At 42.8% G+C, this 27,598-nt stretch overlaps 1 protein-coding gene across 2 annotated transcripts in view; it reads right to left on the reverse strand.

Moving 5' to 3' along the window:
• Positions 1-27,598, reverse strand: part of TBP (TATA-box binding protein) — a 48,543-nt gene that overhangs the window by 10,320 nt on the left and 10,625 nt on the right. For both annotated transcript variants that reach the window (XM_075203414.1, XM_075203415.1), the window contains exons 3-4: positions 12,431-12,753; positions 5,749-5,836 (exon numbers count right to left, since the gene is read on the reverse strand). In XM_075203414.1, coding sequence (XP_075059515.1) covers positions 5,749-5,836; positions 12,431-12,753 — 411 coding nt within the window. The remainder of the gene's footprint in view (positions 1-5,748; positions 5,837-12,430; positions 12,754-27,598) is intronic.

Consider the following 27,598-nt stretch of genomic DNA (forward strand, 5'->3'; position numbering starts at 1 on the left):
CCAAGCACTATGAATACAACCTAAATATGGCGGAATGACAATTTGAACAGCTTTGATTTAAGAGCAGACCATCAACAAAACATGCATTCAAGATGGCCCGGTGACTAAATTTTTCATGCTGCCCAATTAAAACCAAACAGCATTATGATAGTTTGTCTGGCAGCAGACGCAGTAACACGTGGAGCATTTCAGCCAATATGAACAAATGGATAGATTGTTTGCTGGTGGCCAGCATCATGCCATCTTTTGCTAGTGTTAAGATGGCAAGTCTGATTTGCATAAATAAGAAGAGTCCCTAAGCTTTCAGTCAAATATCTATAATTTTGAAGAATTTTAAACACAAGTTTGTGAAAGTAACATTGTTGGAATGTTTTTTTATCAGGCAGAAACAGGAGCCCTAAAGCTGCACAATATCATCTTCTAGAGTTAAGGCTGGTTTTCTGGCAAAGTGCCCCAGTTTGAAAGGCGAGATTTGCAGGTGATGTAATATTTTTATGGGAACTATTGATTGAAAAAGCAAGTGAGATTTGTGGGGCAACTCATCTAATTGTGAGAATTTGCTGGGGGTCTGTGGTGGCCCACATTATTGTGTTGAAATAAATCTTCTCCATTCTGCTTTCTATTATCAGTTCCCCATGGACATTCAATTGTATTCCTGCCTGAATTAGGCTTAGACGTAAAAGGAGGAAAAGTGGAGTTCAAGCAGATATATTTTATTATGGCAATTATAGAAATCCCTGGCGCATGTCAGGACATGGAAAAAACAAAAACTTGTGTGTAATGTTCTTCAAATCTACGCCACAATAATGCAGCAAATCTTGCATGATACAATCGTGAGCAAGTAATGTGCTGTTCCTGCACTACTCTAACAACTCCAACGCTTATATGAAGACCAACTGTTTATATTGTACAGGTTTTTATTCAAGTCACAAATAAGAAATGGTCACTTCCTGTACCTCCTGCAATCATCACCATTTATATAGCGCCACTAATTCCGCAGCGCTGTACAGAGAACTCACTCACATCAGTGCCTGCCCCATTGGAGCTTACAGTCCAAATTTCCGAACAAACACACTCAAACAGACAGACATGGAGAGAGAGACTAGGGTCAAATTGATAGCAGCCAATTAACCTACTAGTATGTTTTTGGAGTGTGGGAAGAAACCGGAGTACCCGGAGGAAACCCACGCAAACATGGGGACAACATACAAACTCCACACAGATAAGGCCATGGTCATGACCCCAGTGCTGCAAGGCAGAAGTGCTAACCACTTAGCCACCATGCTGCCCATAGCATGAGGTCTCACCAAAGACAACTTCATTCTGAAATCTGCTCTTTCCTTTGCTGCCAACTAGTTCTATCCAGTCTCCTTTGCCTCAGGTCTTCATCACAGGCTTCCATCTTTTACATGAACACACATGGAATCAATGGATGGCATAGTGGAGGAACAGCAGGGGTCTTACATGATATACTAACCAATACGAGTTGCCCATTGGTGAGAGACTAACTGTGGTGTAGATTTGAACCCCCCTCAATGTCCTGACCTTTGTCTGGAGATTAGTATAATTGCTTGAATTACTTAGAGTGACTATATGTATCCTTCTGACCCTTATCGACAACACTTAAGTATTTTTAAATATAGAGGCGAGATGGCACAGGTTAGCATGAACCAAATAATTCAGTGTGCTTCCTTGAAAAATGGCAGAATCAGGCACTGGGTTAAAAGGGATAATTACTATATGATCAAAATCAACGTACTATGTGTTCCCAATTTTTACTCTGGACATCTGTATTTTCGGAAAAAGTGCTCTTCCTGGGCAAGATTGAAGGTAGTTGCTGCGGGGAGAGCACACTTTTCATAAAACATCTTCTGAAGCGATGGGCTGGTTGGGGGTTTTATTTTGTTTGTTTTTTTAATGGAAAAAAGGTATGGTGAATTCTTTAGTAGTAGTATCAGTAAACTTGTTTGTATGTGTCTGCAATTTAAAAAAAAAAAAAAAAACTTTATGGGTTGGTAATATGTAGGGCTTTAAATGTTATCACATTTTTAAAAAGGAATTTAAAAAGACCCTACCACTAATAGGAGTAGAATGATTGAGCCCTTTATTTATGCAAGTGGTGACAACAGATGAAAAAGTGCATTGTTTTTAGTTTACATAGGAAAATCAATGGTGTATATAATAAAATTGAAAAATCACAGGAATATAAATACTTCTGTTTTATGCAATATAGTTTTAACCCAACAAAGGGGCACAAGCTGGACATGAAGAGGTTATATGATGATTTTTTATTTTTACGAGCTAGTTATGAAATTATTATGATTAATAAGCTTGTTATTTATAAATGTATATAATAATTTATATAAAATACATGACATTGGTAACCTGTAAATCTGGATTCAAGATTAGTGCAAGATTATTAAACAATATGGTTTAATAGGTCTAAATAGTAATAGAGTAGAATGATCCTTGTGTTCTTAGGAAAGCTCTAGCAATGGGGGGAAACATTGCCAGCTCATATGGGAAAAATAAGGCCCTTGTTGAGGTTGTCAATCCTCAAACACCAAAAGGAATAAGCAACGAGTCTTCGGAAACAGAAGTCTCTTGTGTGGGCAGCACAGTGGCCTAGCGGTTAGCACTTCTGCCTCACAGCACTGGGGTCATGAGTTCAATTCCCGACCATTGCCTTATCTGTGTGGAGTTTGTATGTTCTCCCTGTGTTTGCGTGGGTTTCCTCCGGGTGCTCCGGTTTCCTCTCACACTCCAAAAACATACTAGTAGGTTGACTGGCTGCTTTCAAAATTGGTCCTAGTCTCCCCCTCCCTGTCTGTTTGTGTCTGTGTGTCTATATTAGGGAATTTAGACTAAGCCCCAAAAGGGCAGGGACTGGTGTGAGTGAGTTCTCTGTACAGCGCTGCAGAATTAATGGCGCTATATAAATGAATGAGGATGATGATCACTAGTCTTGCCCCATTTCCAGAGGAAAACCCTTAAATAGAACAAAGCAAATGGTACAGCCTTTAGTGTTGAGACAATCTTTAAAAAGACCCAATTAAGACCTTACATCTTCTGCTCTGTGTGTGGTGTCCAACAACCCAAACAGCAGACAAGCCAGCATCTGGGGAGGAACCAGGATAGAATTCTACCAAACTGGCTTGTCTTATGGTGTTACTACATAACACAAAGGGAGGGGAGAGAGATGTTACTGATGAGAAGCCTCAATGTGACGATTACTGGCACAGGGCACACAATCTGGAAAAGTGATCACTAACGCAGAAGAGGTTAGTGTGATCCTTTGCTGGTTGAGCTGCTGTATATCTAACAGCTCCCATACACCTGGGGATTCAAAAGGAGAAGGAGCAGTTGACTGGGTATCTGTTGTGGAACACTTCAGTCGGTGAGCTAAAGCTTGCCAAGGAGGAGGCAGTAGGCTGGCTCAGGGCAGCACCTCACCCCAGGACCCATCACCTTTTTCTAGCTGGTTTATGCATAGTGTGGGCTACCACCACCTGATTCCCCCTCCTAACTGAACAACAGACTGCACCCTGATCCTAGGAGGCTGACGCAACTTAACTCCCCATTCCCTTTCACTGGGAGGATTGGAGTTACTCACCTTGTCGATCCATTGGCAACTCATTTAGAGCTGCTATAAATCACACAATGTGCAGGTAATAAAGGGGCCACATCAGGAGTGGAAGTGCCAGATAAATAGAGATAGATATATCTATACACACACGTGTGTGTGTGTGTGTGTGTGTGTGTGTGTGTGTGTGTGTGTGTGTGTGTGTGTGTGTATGCATATGTACACAGACACATACTTTACACTCAGTTTGTGTAAATACAGTGGATTATTCAAAAAGGCAAAAAGCACAGACTGATTTTTCACTAGATAAACAAAGACGTAGGTTACTTATTGCTAGACATCTAAATAATCAAGTTGCACCGCACCAAGCTGGCTATTAGTGTAGAGTGCCTTTACTGTTTTTGAATTTTTTTAATGAGGGAATAATTTTTCTCTCAGTTTTCAGTGGAGGGTGCACTCACACACTCTAAAAGGTCAATGTAGGGTTCAAGAAAGAGAGAAAAGAGTGTATATAGGAGTAGAGGCACTCAATGGCCAAAAGCCTTTAAAAATGTATAACTTTATTGAATGATTATATATAATATAATAATATGTAGACATATCTTTTCTCTCTCTTTCTTGAACACTTATTGCTAGACATGTAATATATGCCCATACGGGAGCAGCTTATTTGGCAAGTGCTGAGAATACAAATGTATCCATTTTGGAGGTTTTAGGCAACAAGGGTAAGAAAAACCTCACAAGTCCAGTAGAGACTGGAAGATCTATTTTTAGACTTTAGATGGAATAGATTTTGCCAAGTTGCCTGCTGATAATAGATTTTTTGGATACGCCTATTCATAGGGAGATGGAAATGACGATTGTTCCCTTCCCTAACGGGAAGGCATGAGGTGTAGATTGATTTCCAGTCAAACTGAAGTACCTGGGTGTTTAATTATCCTGAAACACTTCATAAAACATATCAGACGGAAACACTCCCCATCTATGTCTTAGGTTCAGATAGGTGCGATACCCAAGCCTGATAAAAACCGAAACCCCCTTATCCTAAGATCTCAAAATATTGGCTAAGGCTTTGGCTCTACGACTTAGTATTGTTATAAGGGAAATAGTCCAACAATACCGGACTGGATTTGGGTCAGGTAACTCCACAAGTAAAAAGCTTAGACAATTATATTCACAAGGTGTTCTAAGAATCATGGCTGGACTGTAAGTGTTAATGATATTGCTGCTTTTGAAAAGGTTTCTTTATAAAAGTAAAATCTCCTTTGGTTTAGTTGATATAAGGGACTTCTTGAAATGCAAGTCTAGAATATTCTCATGAAATGCCCACAGTAATTCTTATTATTATCCCTAGTTAATCACTCAATTTTAACACTATACAATACTTACTGAAAATTTCAGTCATTCATTTTTATTTCTACCCCTCACTTAACATGCGTTGACATTTAAAACGTTTGTCACTTAACTTATTTTCTTCACTGAAAATTTTTTAATATTTTATGACCATATACAATTTCTCCTTTGTAATTTTCTTGATGGTATCTCTCCCACAGCAATTCCCTTTACACTTATTTTGACACCACACTTAAGTCACCCATGGGAATAGTCTTTATTCACTTTCACTCCCTCTAAACTATACCCGTTGTAATTATTCTTACTTCATATTACCTTTTGACATTATATTTTATTCTTTGATTACACTTAAGTGTTATCATTAGACTTCAATAAATGTAATATTTGTTACTTAACACTACATCAGCTATTTATATAGTGCCACTAATGCTATTATTCTATACGCCATTTACAGATGTATCATTTTTAGTTGGGGTAATACGCAGAGGCAAATTCTAATCTATAGGTTTTTATCAAATGGATATGGAGATCTAAAAGTTTCCTTGAAAATACATTGTAAGAAATTGTATAAATGTAATTTGATTTAACATTAGTTAAGTAAATTTGGAGACAGTTTCCCTACTGTGTTCATGAAACCTAATTGTTTGAGAAATAATTATTATTTGTAGCTATGTAACTAACTCAATTGTTAAGCTTGTCTTTATGGCAAGAAGTATTTTGGAATACTATTTTATAAAAGAAAGAATAAATGCAAAACAAAAAAAACAAAAAACAAAACTGCTTCCTACTGAGAATTTATTCAGAGTACTTACCTTTGGATTGTATTCAGCATTTCGAGCTCTAAGTGCAATTGTTTTTAGGTCCAGTTTGCAGCCAAGATTCACTGTAGAAACTATATTTCTAGAGACAAAATTACCAAGACATAAGAAATACAGCAAGTAAATATTGTATATAATTAAAGAAAAACCAAAAAGCACACTCAAATATATTTTTAGGGTGCCAATATTTTACGTTTGACCAAGCAACAAGGTGAAACCACATCCAGTGTGAATTATATTACATGCAACTGAAAGTATTGGCTTCCAAATTACCAAATTTTAAGTTCTCCTCACTGGGGCCCATAGTTTAATAGTTTTCAACGCATTACCAAAATTATGTAACACAACCAATAAGAGTGGTTAAGATTTGCTATACCCGATTTAAAATTACAAGTTCCTCTCCATCTTAAATTAGAGTGTACAACCCTCTTTCTCCTCATTTCTAGACCAGATTTTTCTATATAGCAAGTCAAGCAATTACCAAATTTTGTGCCAACAGGCGTTTGTTTAATTTTTTTGAAAAAAAACAAAAAACTCAAAGCCCATTAGGACAGGACTGCACTAGGCAAGCAAGAACACAACCACAAAACAAAGCAGAATACAAAGGGGCAGGAAGGCAGTGTCCCCCAAAAATGAAGGGAAATGTATTTTACGGCGAGTACAAAAATCCTCTTTCAAACTATTGTGGGAGGGAGGGGGGAAGGCCCACTGCTTCAACATAGGGATGTTCCAAAAATGCCCCTGGGAGGGTATGCTCAGTTGTGTGCAAAACTGTCCACAGCTGGCATATTTGAAAGCAGAGGTACTGAACCTGTAAAATTTGTTAAAGGAAAGAATGAGGACCAGGTTGCTGACTGACAACTGTTCAACTGCGGGACCATGTTACTTGTGGTCTGTAATATTCAGAACTGGAGTCGAGATAGAAGCCTAAATTGATCGTACCTTTAATCATCTTGCAACAGTCTGATGTGCACAAGTGAAAGCATACTAGTAGGTCAATTGGCTGCTATTAAAATTGACCTAAATTAAAAAAAGTCTCTCTTGGTCTGCATCTGTATATGTTAGGACATTTAGACTAAGCTCCAAAGGGGCAGGGACAGATGAGTTCTCTGTACAGCACTGCAGAATTAGTGGCACTATATAAATAGCTGATAATGAGAAAGGCCAATAAAACAGAACAAGCAGGCTGTTAAACACAATGACAACCCACCCACATAAATCCTCAAACTTCTATCCATAACCAACAGATCTTTGCCTCAATTAAATTTAGACACTACTGTACAGCTCTGTCATTGTGAAAAACATGTGTGTCTACCAAGACAGAGCAGCCAGAAAGAAGCCGGGGGAAAAAAACCCCCAAAAAAAAAACAAAGAACAAGACTAAACAAAAAAAAGCCCATCTTCCAAGTTACGAATGTAAGATTACAGATTCAAGAGGCTCGAATGGCAGAAGGCCAGAGTTTAGATTCTACAGAACTATTGGTGTAACACAAGACAGTTGGATGTGAAGAACTCTCTAAAGAATAGTGGCTAGTTTCTCTGTAAGATTAAGCAGACACTTAGGTTTTAAGAGGCTACATGCAACCCACTGTCTAGGCCATCTTTCAAGAAGGACAAGAGGCATGTCAAGTTAAAGGTGTGAACTGCTTTTTTTATTTCACACCTGCTTGTGTAGGTGTTACACAATCATTGCCAATTTATTTGAGTCGCTGAGGTTCCCTGGCCTTGATCATGGTCTAAAATGACCTTCTCAAATAGCCCCTTAACTTGTAGGTTCATGGCTCCAACAGCCATGCCATTAAAGCAAACCAAGCGAAGTTTCAGCCCCGACATAGAATATCTTCTATTAGAGGCAGCCTGCATGGTGGTTCTGTCACCATACCTAGAATGTTGGCGTACCATCATCTCCTCAGTTGGTCTGGTGCTACCAGAGTTACTGGGATAGCCTCTCTTGGCTTCCTTTAGCATTCAAGGAAGAGATACATTAGATATATTATCTACTTCCAAGGGACGGTCATGGCGTCCACTAGGTATGCTTTTGGATCCCTTGTTCTTACACAATACCAAGGTACTTTGTGGTTTAGCCGAGAGATCGTATTGCCACCACTTGAAAACCTCAGGTGGAGGCAGACTTTTTGAGCTGGCATTCCCATCCGATCTACCCTGGAATAAATTCCACAGAGATCACTGGGACATAAGGTTCCCCCCAGCGCATTATCTTACCTGTCTACTTCATTGACAAAGGGCTCTTTGTACCCCTTGGGTGGCTTATATATGCAACAGCCATAACTCTGTTGGATGGGATTTGAAAGCATCTGCACCTCAGAAGGAACTGAGCCTGCCACAGAGCATTTAGCATTGTTCTGACCTTGCAAATGTTTATAAATAGCTTTGCCTCCTCTGGGGACCAAAGACTATACAGTCAGAGGTTCAGAATCACTGCTCCCCAGCACTGCAGGCTGGCATCTGTAGTCACAATGGCCCAGTGCCAGATGAAAGGACAACCAGCACAGAAGAGAAAGGAGTCCATGGCGAAAGTCTGAAAAACTGTTGCCAAAAATGAGGGTCTGACCTTGACCACCTAGCTAGAATCTAGTTCTAGAAGTCTATCTTTCTACGAAGCACTGCAGTTTGCTCAAGTCCACTTTCAATGCTCCTATTAGTTTCATGCAATGGAGCATAGAAAATCTGAGAGAACAGTGCTTTCACCAGTTTCTGAATGGCCAAAATCTTAAACTATTAAAACTGACAAATGGTTTCGAATAGGAGACACAGAAAAATAATGTGTTGGGTTAAGACTGGACTATTGATAGTTCATCACCCAGCAGTGCAATTACAGCTATTCTTGTGTCAAGCTCAAATGGGTCAGGAGATGAGGGCCAAAGCTCTCCTTTTTGAAAAGGTCATCCAGTTAAAGAAGGACAGTCACGCCTGTTGACCTTTTGTTAACACACTTGGTGCTATGGCCAGACTAAAGGGTAGCACTGTGAACTGGTAATGGGATCTCTCCACCTCAAACCAGAGAAGGCTGATGTCTCTCCCAGATTGGGCATGAAAACTGGCATATTTTAGGTCCATGATGCCGAGAAATTAGTGTTGCTCCATGACACAGATGACCGAACAAACGAGCTTCAGTTTCAGGAATAGGTTTGCGTAATAACCCAAACCCTCCCGACAACAGGGGCTGTCTCTCTGCTCTACTGTGTGAAGAAAAACCTTTTGCGTGACATTGCCTCACTTTTAAAAGCTTTCGACTTAGAGCCCGAAAAGGACCTGATCCACTTGTCCCAAAAGAACAAGACATGCCCCCACCACAGATCTCTATAGGAGGGGAGGAAACCCATCATATGGACTGTTTTTGTCTGCTTGGAACCAGAATGCCTACTTTCCCTTTGGTGACCCCCCTCATGGGGCCAATAATTGCCCCCTTGCAGAACTTCTTTTTTTCCCCCCTGAGAAACAAGTACCAGAATCTGTTCTTTTAGCTTTGGAACATTAACTGGGAGAAAATAGCATTCTTCCTGTGGCCTGCACGATTCCTGTGGGATCTCCAATTTTTCCATAGCTGCATCCAAGAAGGGGTCGTTACTATGTTAATTTTTATTTAGAAGGTGCCGACATACTACATGGCGCTGCACACAGAATGATGACATACAATGACATGAAATAAAAGAGGGCCTCTGCCCAAAGAGCCAACAATATAGGTTTTACATAGTTGAACCAGAACCTCTGCAGAAACTGAAATCTATCTATTCTCTGCAAAGTCTCACAAAAAGTTCAGTCAACTGCAGAGATGAATGGAAAATAAACAATCTGCTTCTTTTTCCTTTTAAATAAGGAAAAAGGAACATCCAGTTGATGTGCATCCTAAGAGGTTGAGGGTTTTTCTGACCACTAAATGAGTTACTCAACCCTGTCTAAAGGATGGGAGGAGGATTCATCCAGTAGTCCTTAATCTGCCCTCCAGAACCTCCTTGTAAATGGACCTGGGTGTGTCCCTGACACATACGAGGCTTGTTGGCTGATGAAGCCTCCAACAACCAACCATTGTTGCGAGGAAGACAAACATGCCAATTCCTACAAGAAAAAATAGAGAGCGCACAGAAAATAAACAAACATAATGCGTTATGAAAAAATGTTTATAAAACTCTTCTGTGGTGATGTAGCGCTAATCTGTGTAATTACACAGATAGCGATAGAAGCGGTTAGCATAAACAAAATGTAGAATGATTAAAAAGTGTCTTACCCTAAATATCCCTATTGTAAGTCCCTGGACTCAGTCCATTAATCCTCCTCCATGAAGGCTGTATTGACAGCGTCTCGCCGCACATCCAGTGCGGAAGCAGTGTAGTGTGATGCAGCTACAGTGGTTGTGCGAGATCAAAATTCATCCAACGCGTTTCATCCAGTTAAAGGACTTTTTCAAGGATGTTCCTCAGTGAGTGTATGCGATTTTATATAGAGCTTGCTGTATCCTCATAGGTTTAGCGCATGTGGTGACACTTTAGAGGATATAAAATGACAAGCTTATTGGTAAAAAAAATTAAAAAATATTAAAAAAAATTATTGAAAAAACATGAAGAAATAAATATGAAAAAAATTAAATAGAAGTAAAAATAAAAAATGATAAAATTTAGACCTTGAGAAATGATCCCAAGTCAAAGTCACGGTTGAGCCCATAAGGTGTAAGGGTTTTAACCATATATATCCACTCAAGTCTCTTGTCGTGATATATTTGATACATAAATCACACCACCTCTCCAAAATTGGCTGACCTTCTGTATACAAAAATATATATAAAAAATTCAAGTTTTTTAGGATTAAAGCCCTTACACCTTATGGTATAAACCCTTACATAGCTGCATCACACTACCCTGCTTCCGCACTGGATGTGCTGCGAGACGCTGTCAATACAGCCTTCATGGAGGAGGATTAATGGACTGAGTCCAGGGACTTACAATAGGGATATTTAGGGTAAGACACTTCAGCAGACAAAGTTCTGGCAGGTTTTTGCCAAGAAGAGGCTTCAATGGGGGAAACCATCTCCCCGGCAGCCCACTTCCGACATGGTACTGTTCCACACATTAGGGTCACTATAATTAAAGCTTCATGTTATTTGTTCCACCATGATGAATTCTCAATCAAAATTCATGCCAACATTTTAAGAATATCAATAACTTGCTAGAGTATGTTTATATCTTAGTAAAAAAGATTTGTCATTCAATGCAAATGATCACTGTACTACTACAAATAAACACAAACATTAGAATATTTAAGAAATGGGCTCAGGTGGAGATCACACGAGTCGGCCAGCTGACCAGCCCCTTGGGTGTGTCCTCCTTTGGCGACATTCAGACTAAATGGGAACAAACACACTCTGAAGTCTGGAGATATCTCCAAATTAAGCACTTCTTGTCATCTGGGCTCCCCTGTGTAGACCTCACTGTTTTTGAAACAATGTGCTCCGTTACAAGCTGCCCTTTTCATTTACTGTACAATATCTATGAACACCTAGTAGAAAATCTGTTTAGCTCCTTGCCAAGGTTCACTACAGCTTGGGAACAGAATTTTGGAGACAGGGTACGGGAGGCAGACTGGTCTCAGATTGCTGACAACTCATGCATGCTCCGTCAGCATCTCTGCTGTAGAAACCCACTATAAAGTCCTCTCGAGATGGTACAGGTGCCCAGCTCAACTAGCAAAAATTTATGGTGGCGAGAGGGTTTTCAGGGGGGGAGGGGGGGAGGAAAAAAAAAAAAAAAAAATCGGATTCTTGTTGGAGATGCCAGAAAGCCCCGGGCACACCCACACACACATTTGGTGGGGCTGCCCAGTACTCCATACCTTTTGGACTCAGGTCAGAGTTATCAGCCAAAATATTGAGGGCTGAAACCCCCGATCACCCAGTATTTTGGCTCCTTAACAAGACCAATACCCCAATTTCTTGTTTAAAAAAAAAATCAAAAAAAAATCCATTCTAAAACATCTCATTTTGGCTGCAAAAGCAGTGATACCAACCCACTGGAGATCACCTATCCCCCCATCCATTAGAGACTGGTTCCAGATGTTGGAATTCTATAGAGCAATGGACAAGTTCGTTCTAACATCAGTCAATACATTTACTGATTATTATGCGATTTGGAGTATATGGCTTACTTTTCAGGATTCTGGAAAGTATGCATCCCTTATCAATCATGCCCTCATCCCTCCATCTAGCAGCAACTTTAATTGATTTCTCCCGCCCTCCCCTATTTTTTTGTCAGGATCAACCTCCCTCCCCTTTTCTCCATCTGTCTCCCTCCTCCCTTTTTTTCCCCCCTTCATCTTTTTCTCCTTTCTTCTATTCATATCATTGTATTTCTGAATGTTTACTTCGCTATAATGTTCCCATTTTGGTAGTTTGGCCTTTGATACCTCTGCTCATGTACTTAATTGTCAACACTGCCTTTAAAATTTCAATAAAGAAAAGATGCAGGGAAAAAAAAACCCCAAAAAAAACAAAAACAGGTTAGTCCCAGTATGTGTTCTGTGAGCAGATCGATTTCTGAGCCTACTTACAGCACTATGTTAGGAAGTCCAGGTACCTCTAGGCTACACATTGGGAGAGCAATATTTAAAATGAGAAACTCCTTCCTTAAAGATTTTGAGTTTGGATTCAACAAAACACTGTACTTACTGCAACTGAGGTACAATCCCAGAACTTTCTGAGGCAGGTGTGGCTGGGGTAATGGGAGTCATAGGAGTCATGGGTGAGGGATATAATGGCGTGTTGCCTGGAAGAGGCGCTGTGGTTAGAGTCTGTGAGTGGAACAGTTGTGGGGTTTGACTTGTCCCCTGAGTGCCTTGCTGGGATGTAGACTGCTGCGCCTGCTGCTGTTGCTGCCTCTGCTGTTCTTCAAGAATTGATAAACTGTTTGTGGTTTGCACAGGCTGTGGCGTCAAACCAGTTCCATAGGGCATCATTGGACTGAAGATAGGGATTCCAGGAGTCATTGCTCCCTATGGAGAAAAATAAAAAAATAAAATGTAGTATTCTAGAAATAAGGTTGTGCCTTAAGAAAACAAAATTGAAATGCTCACGGATAACACATTGTTTTGTAAGTTTCTATTCAAGAGTAAATATCAGAACAAAACATTCAACTTTGACAAGGGCTGGACAAATCCCAATCGCAAGTTCACCACGGTAAGCAAGCTGTGACCTCATTAGTAGAGAAAGTACCCCTAGTCTGTGTTTTCCACTTCACTTGCTATGGAGACGGCTGTGAATGACAATGACATCTTCAGTGTGTCTAGAGTATGAGGTCTGCAGGAGCTAAATGCCAGTAACCATTTCCAATAGACAAATATTTCAGCACTTAGCTTGACTTGCACCAGAAACACCAGTGACATAACCTGGGCAGGAGACACTCTAGCAGCAGTAATATCAGTGTCAGTGCACAAAACCATTCCCAGAAGGTGCACTAGGGGTTGGGAAGTAATCAGTGAGCATACAGCTTTTTTTTTTTTTTTTTTTTGATGCACAGGTAGGAGTAATTTTGCAGACGCACTAGGCGACATGAAACTTCTCAAGCGTCAGGCACAGGCTGTGTATAACACGACTGTCATTCTGGCTATTACCCATATCTTTATCTAAGCAATACTTTACTGGTCACTGTAAAGCTACCTGCCACTGTGCATACCTCTAAATTTCCATGTCTCCACTGTGACTGGATCACTTATTGCATAAATATATTTTAATTATCAGAACATTTACTTCCGGACACCGACGAGTGCAGACGTGTGGTTGCGCTCTCCAGCTGCCTGCTGGAGCCCTGCTCAGATAGCCATGGGTCCTGAATCCCTCACTGGGTAAACTGGGTAATGCTGCCCTCCACTAACCTCGTCGGCCCCATCTATCCATATGCCCACCACTGACCGCCGCCGCCTCCACTACTACAGGCCGCGGCTTGGGCCTACTACCCCCCTGGTTCTTACCTCCGGTCCTCCAGTGCGACGCCTCCCGCCGTGCTCTGCTTTCTTCGGTGAGGGTGCCTCTCCCGCTGCCTGGATCCGCCTGATCGGACCCCCTGCTGTCTCCTGCCGTCTACCCCCGAAACACGGGCTGACCACCGCCTCCCGACCCGATCCGCTTGGGTCTCCCTGCCGCCTGGTCTGCCTGGACATCCGCCGCCTGGTCTTCCAGTCCCTGCTGGTCTCCCGCTGCCTGCTCCTGTTCTCTGACCTCAGTGGTGATCGGCCCTGATCTCAGGACTGCTTTCTTCCTGCTGCCTCTCCGTGTGTCTCCCCCGTCTGGCCATTTCCTTTGGACACCCGCCGCCTGTTCTGCCGCCATCTCATCTCCTGCTGGTCTCCCGCTGCCTGCTCCTGATCTCTGTGGTGTTCGGCCCCGATCTCTGGACATTGCTATCTCCTGCTGCCTCTCCCTCACCTGGTCTGCCGGCCAGTTCCTCTGGACACCTGCCGCCATCACATCTCCTGCTGCCTTGTCTTCACCCTGCGGGCAGCCTGGCCACGTCTCCCGCTGCCTTGGTTGTTCCTGACCTCTGGTCTACACTACACTGACGACTACAACGACCTGTGGTGATTAGCCCTGCACTCCCCTTCCCCGGTCTCCGGACTCTCCAACCAGGACTCTCCGGTTTCTGGACTCTCCCGTGCCTCACACCTGGTACCGGCTTTCTGCAGCCCGTTTTATCCGATTACTTTGATTTATTTATTGACTTGGAATACACTACAATACGATAAAATAAATCTATTTTATCTTATGGTTTATCTTATTGCTTTGCATCTTATCTTAATATTTTATTCACACTAATTTTTATTCGCTTTTATTTCATTTCATCCCATTTTTCATTCTCTTATTTCATTTCATGTCATTGCATCTGCACTTTATATTAATTTTACTGAATTGCATTTAACTGCATTTCATATTGTCTTCGCCACTGCCTTTGATCTTGCTCTGTACTATGCCACCCCGCTCATTTCCCATACCTATCCTTTCCCCCACCCCCCTTCTCCTGCCCAACTCTCACCACCCCACCTCTCACCCTCCCCCTCGCTCCTCCAACCCCGACAATCTCATCCGCATCTCCCATCCTCCCTTTCTCATGCGCCCTCTGGAATTCGAGGTCAATCCGTAACAAACTATCCTCCGTCCATGACCTCTTCATCTCCAACTCTCTAAATCTTCTTGCCATCACGGAAACCTGGCTTACTTCTGACACTGCCTCTCCTGCTGCTCTCTCCTATGGGGGTCTCTCCTTCACTCACTCCACCAGACCGGATGAGCGCCCAGGAGGTGGAGTGGGCCTCCTCCTGTCCCCTAACTGTACTTTCCGGGTTATTCCTACTTTACCTTCCCTCTCCTTCGAAGTTCACTCTATCCGTCTCTTCTCCCCTATCCACCTCCGTGTCTCCGTCATCTACCGTCCCCCTGGCCCCACGTCCCTCTTCCTTGACAACTTCGCTGCCTGGCTCCCCCACTACCTCGCCTCTGACCTCCCCTCCATCATACTTGGCGACTTTAACATCCCCATTGACAACCGTTCTGACCCCGCCACCATCAAACTTCTCGCCCTTTCCTCCTCTCTTGGCCTCACTCAGTGGACCTCTTCCCCCCACCCACTGTCTTGATCACTCCCTCGGCCTTGTCTTCTCTCATCTCTGTGATCTCTCAGACTTCTCTAACTCTCCCTTCCCACTCTCTGACCACCATCTCCTCTCCTTCACTCTGTCATCCTCCCACTCCCGCCGCGCCTAAAACCACCCTCACTAGGCGCAACCTTGATGATATTGACCCTTCCTCTTTCTCCTCCTCTCTTGAAACTCTACTATCACCTCTTCCTTCCCTGGCCTGTCCTGACGAGGAGTCCTCTCTCTACAACCTCTCCCTCAACACTGCCCTTGATGCCTCCGCTATCTGCAGACGCCGCCTTATTCCCCAACCCTGGCACTCCAAACTCACCCGCTTCCTCCAAAAGTGCTCTCGCACTGCTGAACGCCTCTGGAGGAAATCTCGCTCCCTGGCCGACTTCCTTCACTTTAAATTTATTCTCTCCTCTTTCTGCTCCGCCCTCTCTCTCGCTAAACAATCCTTCTTCAAGTCCCTCATTTCCTCTCAAACCTCCAAACCCCACTGCCTCTTTGCCACCTTCAACTCCCTCCTCTCTCCCCCTCCCGTCCCGCCGTCCCTCTCCGCTTCGGACTTGGCCTCAATTTTGGGAGAGAAAAAGGTGACAATCAGACTGAACATCTCCTCTTCCCCTTCTCCCACCAACCTCATCGCCTCTCCTCTCACCAACCTCATCGCCTCTCCTCTCACCAATCAACTCTGGTGCTCCTTTTGCCCCACAACAGGGGAAGAAGTTAGCTCCCTCATTCTTTCCTCTCCTCCCTCGACCTGTCCTCTCAATCCCATCCCCTCCCACCTCCTTTGCTCTCTTTCTGCCACTGTCTGCTCCTACCTTGCTCACCTCTTCAACTTATCACTCTCCTCTGGTGTAGTCCCCTGCTCATTTAAACACGCTCTTAACTCTCCCATCCTCAAAAAACCCAATCTTGACCCCACCTCTCTCGCCAATTATCGCCCTCACTGCTCCCCTTTGCCTCCAAATTACTCGAGCGGATTGTCTGCAGGCGCCTAACCAGGCACCTCACGGTCTTTTCCCTCCTTGACCCCCTCCAATCCGACTACCGTCCTCTTCACTCCACCGAAACTGCACTGGCCAAGGTTACTAATGACCTCCTATCGGCCAAATCCAAGGGTCACTTCTCCCTACTAATCCTCCTTGACCTCTCTGCAGCCTTTGACACCGTGGACCACCCCCTCCTGCTGCAAACCCTTCTCTCTTTCGGCCTCTCCGGATCTGTCCACGCATGGTTCACCTCATACCTTGCTAACCGCTCCTTCTCTGTATCCACGTCCGGCTCTTCCTCCTCCGCCTGCCCTCTCCCTGTAGGAGTCCCGCAGGGCTCTGCCCTCGGCCCTCTTCTCTTCTCGCTCTACACTTCCTCCCTTGGTGCTCTCATCTCCTCCTTCGGTCTTCAATATCACCTGTATGCTGACGACATTCAACTTTACACCTCTTCTCCTGATCTTTCTTCTACCCTCCTCTCTCGTATATCTGACTGCCTCTCCGCCATCTCCTCCTGGATGTCCGAGCGTTTTCTCAAAATTAATATCTCCAAGACGGAACTCATTGTCTTTCCTCCGTCCAGACTCCCATCCCACCACGACCTCTCTATTGTCGTCAACAACACCACCATCTCCTCGGTCACCCAACTCCGCTGCCTGGGTGTCACCCTCGACTCCTCTCTCTCTTTTGCCCCCCATATTCATGCCCTTGCCCAAGCCTGTCGTTTCCAACTACGCAACATCGCCCGCATCAGTCCCTTTCTCTCTCAGGATGCCACTAAGACTATCATCCACGCACTCATCTCCCGCCTGGATTACTGCAACCTCCTCCTCACCGGCCTCCCCCACTCCCATCTCTCCCCCCTCCGCTCTATACTCAATGCGGCCGCGAGACTCATCTTCCTCTCACGCCGCTCCTCCTCGGCCTCCCCTCTCTGCCTTTCCTTACACTGGCTCCCCTTCCCCTACAAAATCCTTTTCAAACTCCTCACCACCATTTACAAGGCTCTCTCCAACTCTACTGCCCCTTATATCTCTAGCCTCCTCTCCATTCACACTCCTGCCCGCTCCCTGCGCTCGGCCAACGATTGACGCCTCTCCTCAACTCTTATCACCTCTTCCCATTCCAGAATCCAAGACTTTTCCCGCGCTGCCCCCCTTCACTGGAATGAACTCCCTCGTTCCATCCGTCTCTCTCCTACTCTGTGCTCCTTCAAACGTGCACTGAAAACCCACCTCTTCCTTAAAGCATACCAACCATCCACATAACCCCGCCACTCGCTCTCAACTCGCTCTCCCCCTTACCTTTCTGGCTCCCCCTGTGCCTGTTCTGTTCTCCCTCAGGATGTAAGCTCACTTGAGCAGGGCTCTCTTCCCTCATGTCTCCCTACCTGTTCTTCTGCTCCGTTTCTTGCATCAGCCTGCCTGGAGTTTCTGAAGTATTGGTATTTTTGTTTATTGTTTTGTACTGTTTCACCCTATATAGTCGACTGTTTTGTACTGTGTACGGCGCCGTGGAAACCTTGTGGCGCCTAACAAATAAAGGATAATAATTATTAGCGCAGTGCGCCAATTTATATCATTGCAAATGTAGTTTTTTTTTTATATTGCGTGTATTTTGGTACAGGAAATATATTGATTTCTAATGCATTATGCCAGGTTAGAGGAAGTCTGTTTTGCTGAAAGCAGGAAATGCTAAATAAGTCATTTCAAGAAGTGACAAAAAACTGCTTTAGCCTGAAGACCCAGCAGGAGGTCGTTAGCTGTTGTCAGAGACAGAATACCTCCTAACAATGTTGACAGCAAATCTGAGGAAGTCACAGGTTGAGGTGAAAGCGAAATTGTGTTAAATAAAAGATAGACGAACTACATAAATAATGCAACCAGCAAATCACTTAGGAAATTGATGTAAAATTTGTTAAAATTGCATTAACGCCACGTCTAGAGAAATATCACATCCTGATGTTAAATTATCTGATGCGATATCAGACGGTTCCCTGCCTGGTCGGATCAGGAGGCTGAACTACCCCTTGACAACATGTGTATAAAAAAGGAGCTCTGTCTTACCATGTAATATATTGTTTTCCATTTTACTTCTGGATGATCACCAGTATCACAAACTTGTTAGGACTCTTGAGCAATAACCATGCTGCTTGAATATTCTGCCTGCGACTATTACCTGCTGTATTCAGTGACCAAGAGATAAGAGCTTACACACTAATCCATTCGCTGGCTGTCCGGCGTTGAATCCTGTTCAACCAGGACAGCCAGCGAATGGGCACAGACAGCGACTGTGTCAACACTCTGTCCACTACCCAGCAGTCCTGATCCATAGTAAGCGGTCAGGAGGTACCAGTCAGCCCACAGCAAAGAGGCACTGCAGGAGCTATACCAGAAAGAGGCAGTTCTGGGTGCCGCAAAAGGAGCCCAGTGATGGCAGCCGAATGCTCCTACAACTGCTGCACAGTGGGCATTCGCAGTCGGCGAGTGTCTGGTGGTAAGGAGACACCAGGAGTGGTCAGTAACAGTCGGTTACCGACTGAAAAGGAAACTGTGCAGCAAGAACATCCCTATATTCAATCTTTCCCCCTACAGCCCGGGTGGTGAAGAAAGCCCATCCCGTCACACTAACATATTAGTAATTACAAATAAAAAAAATTCTCCTCACTTCAGAAGGGTTGTTATGAGACAATTAAGCTGGTGTGTGTTTCTCACACACTGTTCTCAAACAGCAGTGCCTCCACCCAAGTCTCCTTTAGTCCTGTGGGGGTGTGGAGAATGACCACCAGGGGTGTACCTACACAGAATACCACACACAAATATACTGCAATGAGAATCTGATCAAAACAATGTATTAACCATGAGCAATTTCAAGTTAATACATTAGTGACAAGATAATTATTTAACATTAAATTTTATATACAGACACACTAGCCAAAAGAGTACAGCAGTAATATATACTCAATCCGCAAGTTTAACAATATTTTCATAAATCATGACTACTTGATAAAAGTCTAATAAATGGCGATACAATTCAGTCTCATAACACTCAATTACTAGTTAGAAATGATTAATTTACTGCTACTCAATTGTTCCAAGGCCTTGTTGGTTTACGCTTGATTTAGGTGGCAAGACTGGTTACATAAACTATGGATTTTATTCACCATCTTATTTATTTATATAGCGCCACTAATTCCGCAGCGCTGTACAGAGAACTCACATCAGTCCCTGCCCCATTGGAGCTTACAATCTAAATCCCCTAACATACACACACAGACCGAGAGACACCAAGGGCAATTTTATAGCAGCCAATTAACCTACGAGTATGTTTTAGGAGTGTGGGAGTTGATACTTTATAAGAATTATGCTTATCGATCATTAATTTTCTACAAGCAACTCCATTACAGCCATAACTAAGCCACAGCTTATTTAGAGCTGTCTTTACTCCAGTGAAGGCAGAGAGAAAAGACAGACAAGAGTCGAATCTTGAAGCACTCCAGTCTCGATGGGTTGCCATAAATAATTAAAACAAAATTTTATTAGATACTGTTAAAATATCATTTAACCAGAAAAGGATAGGCCAATTATATAAAAATCAAACTGAGAAGGGGAGAAAAAAAAAAAAAAAAAAAAAGGATTAAAATACAAAAATAGACCCTGTGGTACGACACAAATATCGGGGCTCACATAGCTTAGACCAATGAGAATGTTTTCATAGCAAAGTTGCTACATGAAAATATATCATCTTATCAATATGGCCAAGGTTGCTTATTTATATTGGGGGCTAAGTATCTTTCCATAAAATGGCAACACAGTGTACAACACTTCTAATTATATAATTATATTGCCTGTTTGTTGCTCGTTATTTGTCTGTCTGTAGTCCTTTTAAGTAAGCCATATGGACATACCCAATTCCTTATATGTCTCTCTGTGGTCCTATATAAACAACATTTTCATATATTGGTCATAAGCAACGCTATATGTTAGGTATATGCCTAGTATTGATATTTATATCCAGGTCCACAGTTATGTATGTTACATTGCAGTTTGTTTGCAACAATGTTCTTTCACTATTTAATTTCACAGATTATTATATTCACGAGTTGGTATAGAGAAGGGTCAATCATTACTTATTATTCCCCATTAACCTCTTTGACTCTCCACTCAGTTACTCAGATCTAAATACTGTGTGTTAATTAGCTATGTAGTTTAGTAGCGATTTGGGGTAAACAACTATATTAGCAGTGTGCCATTACTAATCGCCCTCTAGACATTGGAGGAACAGCATCTTATAGATTTTCTGCCAAATTGCAGTCAAACAAGCACACTAAAATAGACTCCTACTTTCACTCATCATGAGGTAGTAATCAGACATAGCTGTATTAAAAATCTAATAGGGGTAGATAGCAAAACACTAGCGGCTAAATGCCGCAAACAGTCCCTATCACTTATGGGTCTGACGTCACATCACGCGACGTGACTCTGGCCAGATGTACGTTTCGCCTATGATGGCTTAGTCATGGGAATTAATACTCCAGTGAATGCAGCTCTCTTTCATTCTTGTCTTTTGGATAAGGACAGAAAGAGGGTAGTAGAACTTCCTGATCAATAAGAAACAGACTACCTTGAGTAGAAGTTATGGCTTGGCTTCAAGAATGACCTTATCCCTATAGAACAGGGGTCGGCAACCCCCGGCACGTGGACCACTTCTGTCTGGCGCTCATAGCTCTGCAGCCATCTTTGGATGTTTTAGTTTGACAGCAGCAGAGCTCAGCGTGGCACAGAAGTTTGACAGCAGCTGAGTGAAGCAGCTCCTGTGGAACGGAAGACCGGCATCTAAGGTAAGTATGAGGCAGAACTGTGTGGCAGAATATGAACTGGGGGCACTATTGTTTGACATAACATGAACGTTTATTTGTTGGTCCCATTATTATATTAGCTTTATAAAATAAGAAATAACTAAATGTTACATGAATACATGTACACAGTGGTCGAAGTTAAAATTTATAAGTGGCAGTGTGGATAATGTAAGTGAATGGAATTTGATAGTCCATCAAAACAGTAAATGAAGTGGTGTATGGCATAAACACTGTAACAGTACTCTTCGAAAATATACACACACACCTGGGCTTCAGAAGATTTTTTTTGCTGGCGCATGGATAGAAAAAGGTTGCTGATCCCTGCTATAGACATTAAGAAAAGGCTCCATGTACCACAGTGCCTGCAGTTCCCCAACTCTGCGGGCAGATGGAATTGCCATCAGAAACCTTCAGCATCAAACTGCTTGCAGAGGCTTAGTGTTCAGACATCAGTGCATTTAGCTCCAAATTAAGATCCCATGCGACCACAAAGGGTCTGGTGGAGGGACCAACACTTCACTGCTTGAAAGAATCACAATCAAAATCTTTGAAGCCAAGAAACTGATTACCTGTACTGATACTCCATTTCTCCTGAAAAGCTTCATTTCAGTTTCCATACCATAGTATGCGTGCAAGTGCAAACAGAGAAGACAAACCTCATAAAATATCAATGGAACCTTCAGAGCATCTATTCCCTCAAGATTCTGGATCCATGGAGAGAGTAAGAAACCTAGAAAAATTAGCATTTCTTTTTGCAGCCATCATTTCCACTTGAGGAAGGCCAAACCTTCCTGTCAATAGCTGAAACACTTTCAGGGACCACTATACTGGGTGTATCTTTTCTGCTGAGGCAATCTGCCCAACACACTCAGTTTCGCTGCTACACGCAGCACTGAGTTACCTCTTTGCCCAGGACAAAATCTTTGCTACCACCACCATACAGGCCTGACTTAAGGAACCTCCCTGACAATTTCTAAGGGCTACCGCTGCTCAGTCAGATACTACCCTCCTAGAGGAAGATACTGCTCTTATTTCTAGACATTTGTGTGAAGAATTTTCTCTCTTTTTTTTTTTCTAAATCTATTTTCGACAACAGGAACATAAAGTGAAAAACAATTGGCATTAGATGTTGGACTTATAAATAAAAATTACATTAATTGCATATAAATTTATATAGCTAGGAAATAGAGTTTATACAAGTGCTACTAAATATATTCGTAGAGTAGGGAGCATTTTCCAAAATAACTTATTGCAATAGTGAAATATAGTAAACCTGTTCTGACAGGTAATGCCTGGATCTCAATCTAATCCTGAAATCCAACTGGGAAGAGTACAAATGTTGTATTTTTCTGAAAAAAAATGTAGGAAAGGGAAAGGGACCAGGGAAGGGAAAGGGGGTGTGAAGGTAAGACCAGATATATGTCCATCTAGGACTGGGTGATCTGCACCACTACCGCCCCAGGGGGTAAAAGACAATATTTGGGGAGAAAGAAGAAAAAAAAAAAGAGAAAAATACTTAAATTTCTAGAAGTGAGGGAGTGGCTCAACTAGTACCAGGTAATTGAGTGTGATAAAATGTGTAACATGAATCCAAGGTCTTATGAAAGTTTAAAACCTTATCCTTTAAAAAGGCTTGCGATGTACTCCATCAACACTATATACCACACCCGAGAGATCACCGACTGGAGACATGGAGGGGATGAGGATTTCCAATCTGCAGCAATTTGTAAGCAGGTAGCTACACAGACGTGTTGTACAAGTTTGTCCCTGTTTATCAATGGTTTTCACCAGAGAGCAAAGCAGCATGACCGGGGGGGGGGTTCGAGGATTATGTCACTGTCCAAGATCTGAGTAAGCAGCACCATCACCTGTCGCCACAAATTTGAGATGCGAGGGCATTGCCACCAAATATGGTAAAAGGTCCCCACTCCCCCTCCAGCAGAGATCAGACATGTCCGGATAAAGTCTGTGTAATCATGTGGGAACCAGATACCAACGTGTGTAAACTTTGAATGCGTTTTCCCCGATTGAGGTATTGACTGATATCTTAGATATCCTGAGGCTCAGCTTAGACCAAGCCTCCTTGTCCAAAGTCCTCAGTGTCACACTCCCATGTTGTCTCAAAACGGTTCCAAAGTCTCAGTGGTCGGTGATAAGATATCATGGTATGAGGGACACCAATCCTGGGAAACCACTCGGTGCATGCAAAATTTCTCGAAGGAGGTAGGTTTCCACAATTTGGAGGATTTGCATTGGGCCTGGATAAACCCTCTAATTTGAATGTAGGAGAAATGCAAGGAAGACTGGAGGCCCGCTCTTTTAACAAGATCTGAAAATGTGCGTTGAACATATTCCACTGAGATGTGTTGGAATTGGGTTATACCTGCTTTCTGCCAGGGTGTGATATACGAGATTGAATTCCCTGAAGGGAATGCCGGATGGTGCCAAAGTGGAGTAAGAGGTGAAGGGAATGTAGCGATGTCAGTCTTCTTCCTGATAAGTTTGTCCCATATGTTTAGCATGAATTGTATAGTGGGGCAAGAGTATACCGAGGCTGGTCTCTGGGTACGTGGGAGCCAAGGAAGGTATTGTAGAATGTGGTCAGGTGTTAGTGCATTCTCTAAGTCTACCCATCTTTTTCTTTTTTTTCCTGGGGTTGTATGGCAGGAGATAATGCGACCGAGGTTGACTGCCTGATAGTAATGTTCAAAAATCGGTAGCCCATACCCCCCAGATACAGGCGGTTTGGCTAAGCAGGAGCGCCGAAGGTATAAAACTTTGGGGGGAGGACATTCATTGTTATCACATTTATTCTACCAAACCACAAGATGTATAGGGGATTCCATTTGATTAAGTCCCTTTTGATTGTGCCTAAAAGTGGGATATAGTTAGTTTAGAAAAGTGTGTGGTAATAAGTATCCCTAGGTAACGTAGAGATTTGGGGCGCCATTGAAATGAGAATTTAATCTTGAGCATAGAGGTTTATTACATCCGATCCCTGGAGGGCAAGGGCCTCAGATGTAGAGCTATTGATTTTATAATTTGAGATAGCCATATTCCGCTAGCTCCTTAAGCAAGTAGGGAAGTGAGATTATGGGGTTGGAGAGCATTAAGACATCATCTGAAAATAAGGACAGTTTAAAATGGCAAGGTCCTATTTGAATCCCCAGAATATCTGGATTCTGGTGAATTGCAGCTGCTAGGGGTTCTATACAAAGGGCGTAGATTAGAGGCGATAGAGGGTATCCCTGTCTTGTACCATTTCTTAAGGGGAAGGCGGAAGACAGTAACCTATTGGTATGTACAGATGAAGAGGGGAGATGATAGAGGACTTGAATAGCGGTGAGAAAGAGACTTTTGCTTCCAAGGAGCCTAAGTGTGTGGAACATAAAGGACCATGAAGGACAAAGGCCTTCTCTGCGTCTAGAGCTAGGATGAACGAGGAAACTTTATTTTTATTGGCGTGTGCGATAATGGCTATAGTTCTACTTGTGTTCTCCAGGGCTAGTCTGGTGGGAACAAAGCCTACCTGGTCAGGAAAAATGTTAGGTGGCAGTTTAGACAAGTAGCTAATACCATGGCAAATAGTTTTATATCCGCATTGAGAAGTGACATTGGGTGATAATTGGTGCAACGCGTCAGGTCCTTGTTTGGTTTTGGAATTACAACTATAGTAGAACGTGTGGTTTCGTTATGGAATGTCCCTCCCTGCATTAGGTGGTTATACATCGAAGTTAGTTGGGGCATTAGTTCTTTGGAAAAGATCTTCTAATAGGACATCATAAATCCAACAGTGCCTGGGGCCTTAGAGCTCTTCTGGGATATGAGGGCCAATGTTACTTCCTCTTCCGTGATTTCACAGTTGAGGGCGGTTATCTATGGTTGGGAAAGCGTGGGTATGGAGCATTTATCCAGATAGGTGTCCATCATCTGGGTCCGGAGTAGAATGTGCAGGGTGGAGGTTGTACAATTGCCTCGTAATAGGATCGGAATGTGTTGTTGATAACTCTTGGGTAAAAAGACAAGGCTCCTTTTTTATCCCTAATTGAGGGAATGGCCTGCAAGGTGCGTTTTGCCTTAAGCCTGTTGGCCAGTATTCTGTCCGCCTTGTCTCCCGGTTAATAAAATGTCTGCTTTAACCATCTAAGTTGGCGGTCAGTTCGCTCCCATTGTATCGTTTGGATCTCTCCCCTGATTATTTGTATACTTTGGAATAGTGTGTGGCAATGAGTCTGCTAGTGTAGAGTTTCGAGATCTCCGAGTTGGTCAGACAATTTATGGAGTGTCAGAGAGCGTTCTTTTTTCCGCCTGGAAGCAAACTGAATAATCTCCCCCCCATATAACTGCCTTATGGGCCTCCCAAGTTGTGGGCATATGGACCTCCAAATCAGAATTTAACGTGAAGTACTGTATGATGACGAAACGTTCTCCTTGAACTGGGGTAGTTTAAGGACCGTCTCATTCAGTTTCCACGAGGTCCGTCCCCGAGGGTTTTGAAGGAGGTTGATCATCAGCGATAGGATGGAGTGGTCAGACCACGTATTTGGTATGATGTTCGCCAAAGTAATGTGCTGAAACATTTGTGCTCAGCTCAGAAACAGATCGATACGAGAGTAGGATTTTTCTTGAATATTTTTACATTTTTTAAGAATTTTCTTGACCAATTGACTAGTCCCTGAAGCAGAGCTTCCCAGGCTGTGGTACTGGTATCTGTTCCAAGAATTGGACTCAGACTCCAAAAGGGACACTGTCTTTAGCCACCTCCTGAGATACTGTCTGGTGTCCTGACATGGTAATGGAATGATTTAGAGAAGTCTTTCTGTGATGCCATCTTTTAAATTCCAACTGGAGATCTCACATATGCCATCTCACCATAGGAAATCTCCTATGGAGGAGGAAACCACCACCAAAGCACCTTCCTTACTGATGCAGAGTGTGCAGTTCATTATAGAGGATGTTAACAAATGGATTTTTATACACCTTTCCTGTGAGGACACTGTCTTATAGGATGTCTGGACCTCCAGCACTGTAGCTGTTGTGATGGGATTTCTTGTTTCCTCAATTCCATCAGAGAAACTTTGATATGGACCCAAAAACCTGAGGAATCCCCTGTAATGAATTACAGCAATTGAAAAACTGAAAAAAAATGCGGTTGGGGGGGGGGGGGGGTTTAATAAAAAAAAAACAAAAAACAAAGCAGATTTTCTTTCAGGCTGCCCTTTTGCAGGATAGCCCCCTCCACCAATCCAGTGCATGGCTGCCTCTATTAGGAAAGACAACCAGAGGGCTCACTGTCTTTTACCTTCCTCCCCCACACAGTGAACTGGGAAGGGGTATCACTTACCTGCTGCCATCCTCCATTTGCCCAGAGCAATTGTTGCTCCTTTGCAGCCACTGGGAGCAGTTGGATGCCTCTTCTTGGAACTTAAACCATTACAATATTGCTTGTCATTCAAAAGGTCCCAATTTCAATGACTTCTAGTTACATATGGCATAACTATTTGCTACAAATTTAGATTCCAACCAAGTTTGTTGACATGGTAATACAGCATCCTACGGCACATTTCATAACCTGTTGCAGATTACTTTGTAACAAATATGACGCTTCCTAATGGGCAGCACCTTCTCTACTCAACAGAAATGGATTTTAATTATTTTTTTTATTTATTTTTTTTTAAAAAGATTTTACCATTAGGCGTGCAACACATTACGTTAGCACACAGGTAGTGCGATATTTGAGTGTTTATTGCAAAGTCACATGAATATAATAAGTGTTTTTATACATTTTTTACATCAGTAAATGTGACATTAACAAACTAATTTATATCATTTATTAGATGCTAGAGACTTTCCACTTAAATGGTGCCTCTCCAGGTTACATAAAGTATGTGTACAAACAGTTTATGAAAGCACTGATTGTAAATGAATACCACATACATCCCAACATTTGTAGTTCCAAAAGAGGAACAAATAAGACATGACCCCCAAGTTGTCGTCGTCCGTCCCCCCCACCATCAAGCCCAATTACCACCCAGGAACTTCCTGTTTGCGCAGTTCGCGCTTGTACAGTATTGATTTTTGGACAGACGTCCTGTCCTGCTAGACCACCAGGGAAACTGGCTGCTATGGAAACAGTGCGTGGCGCTCCGATAGTGGGACAAATTGTAAGTCGGGCGGGACGGTCCACTGAAATCGGGACACTGGGAGGTATGATACCATAAATAGCTGCACAGATTTAACTTTAAAGCAAAGATGTTATTTTTTGGTAAAATATTTTTACACAACTCTGGTAATTTTCACATTTAAAAAAGGAGGTAGTTTTTTTCTTTTGCACTTACAAATTTACATTTTC

This window comes from Mixophyes fleayi, chromosome 3 (assembly GCF_038048845.1).
Source record: "Mixophyes fleayi isolate aMixFle1 chromosome 3, aMixFle1.hap1, whole genome shotgun sequence".
NCBI classification, from domain to species: Eukaryota; Metazoa; Chordata; class Amphibia; order Anura; family Limnodynastidae; genus Mixophyes; species Mixophyes fleayi.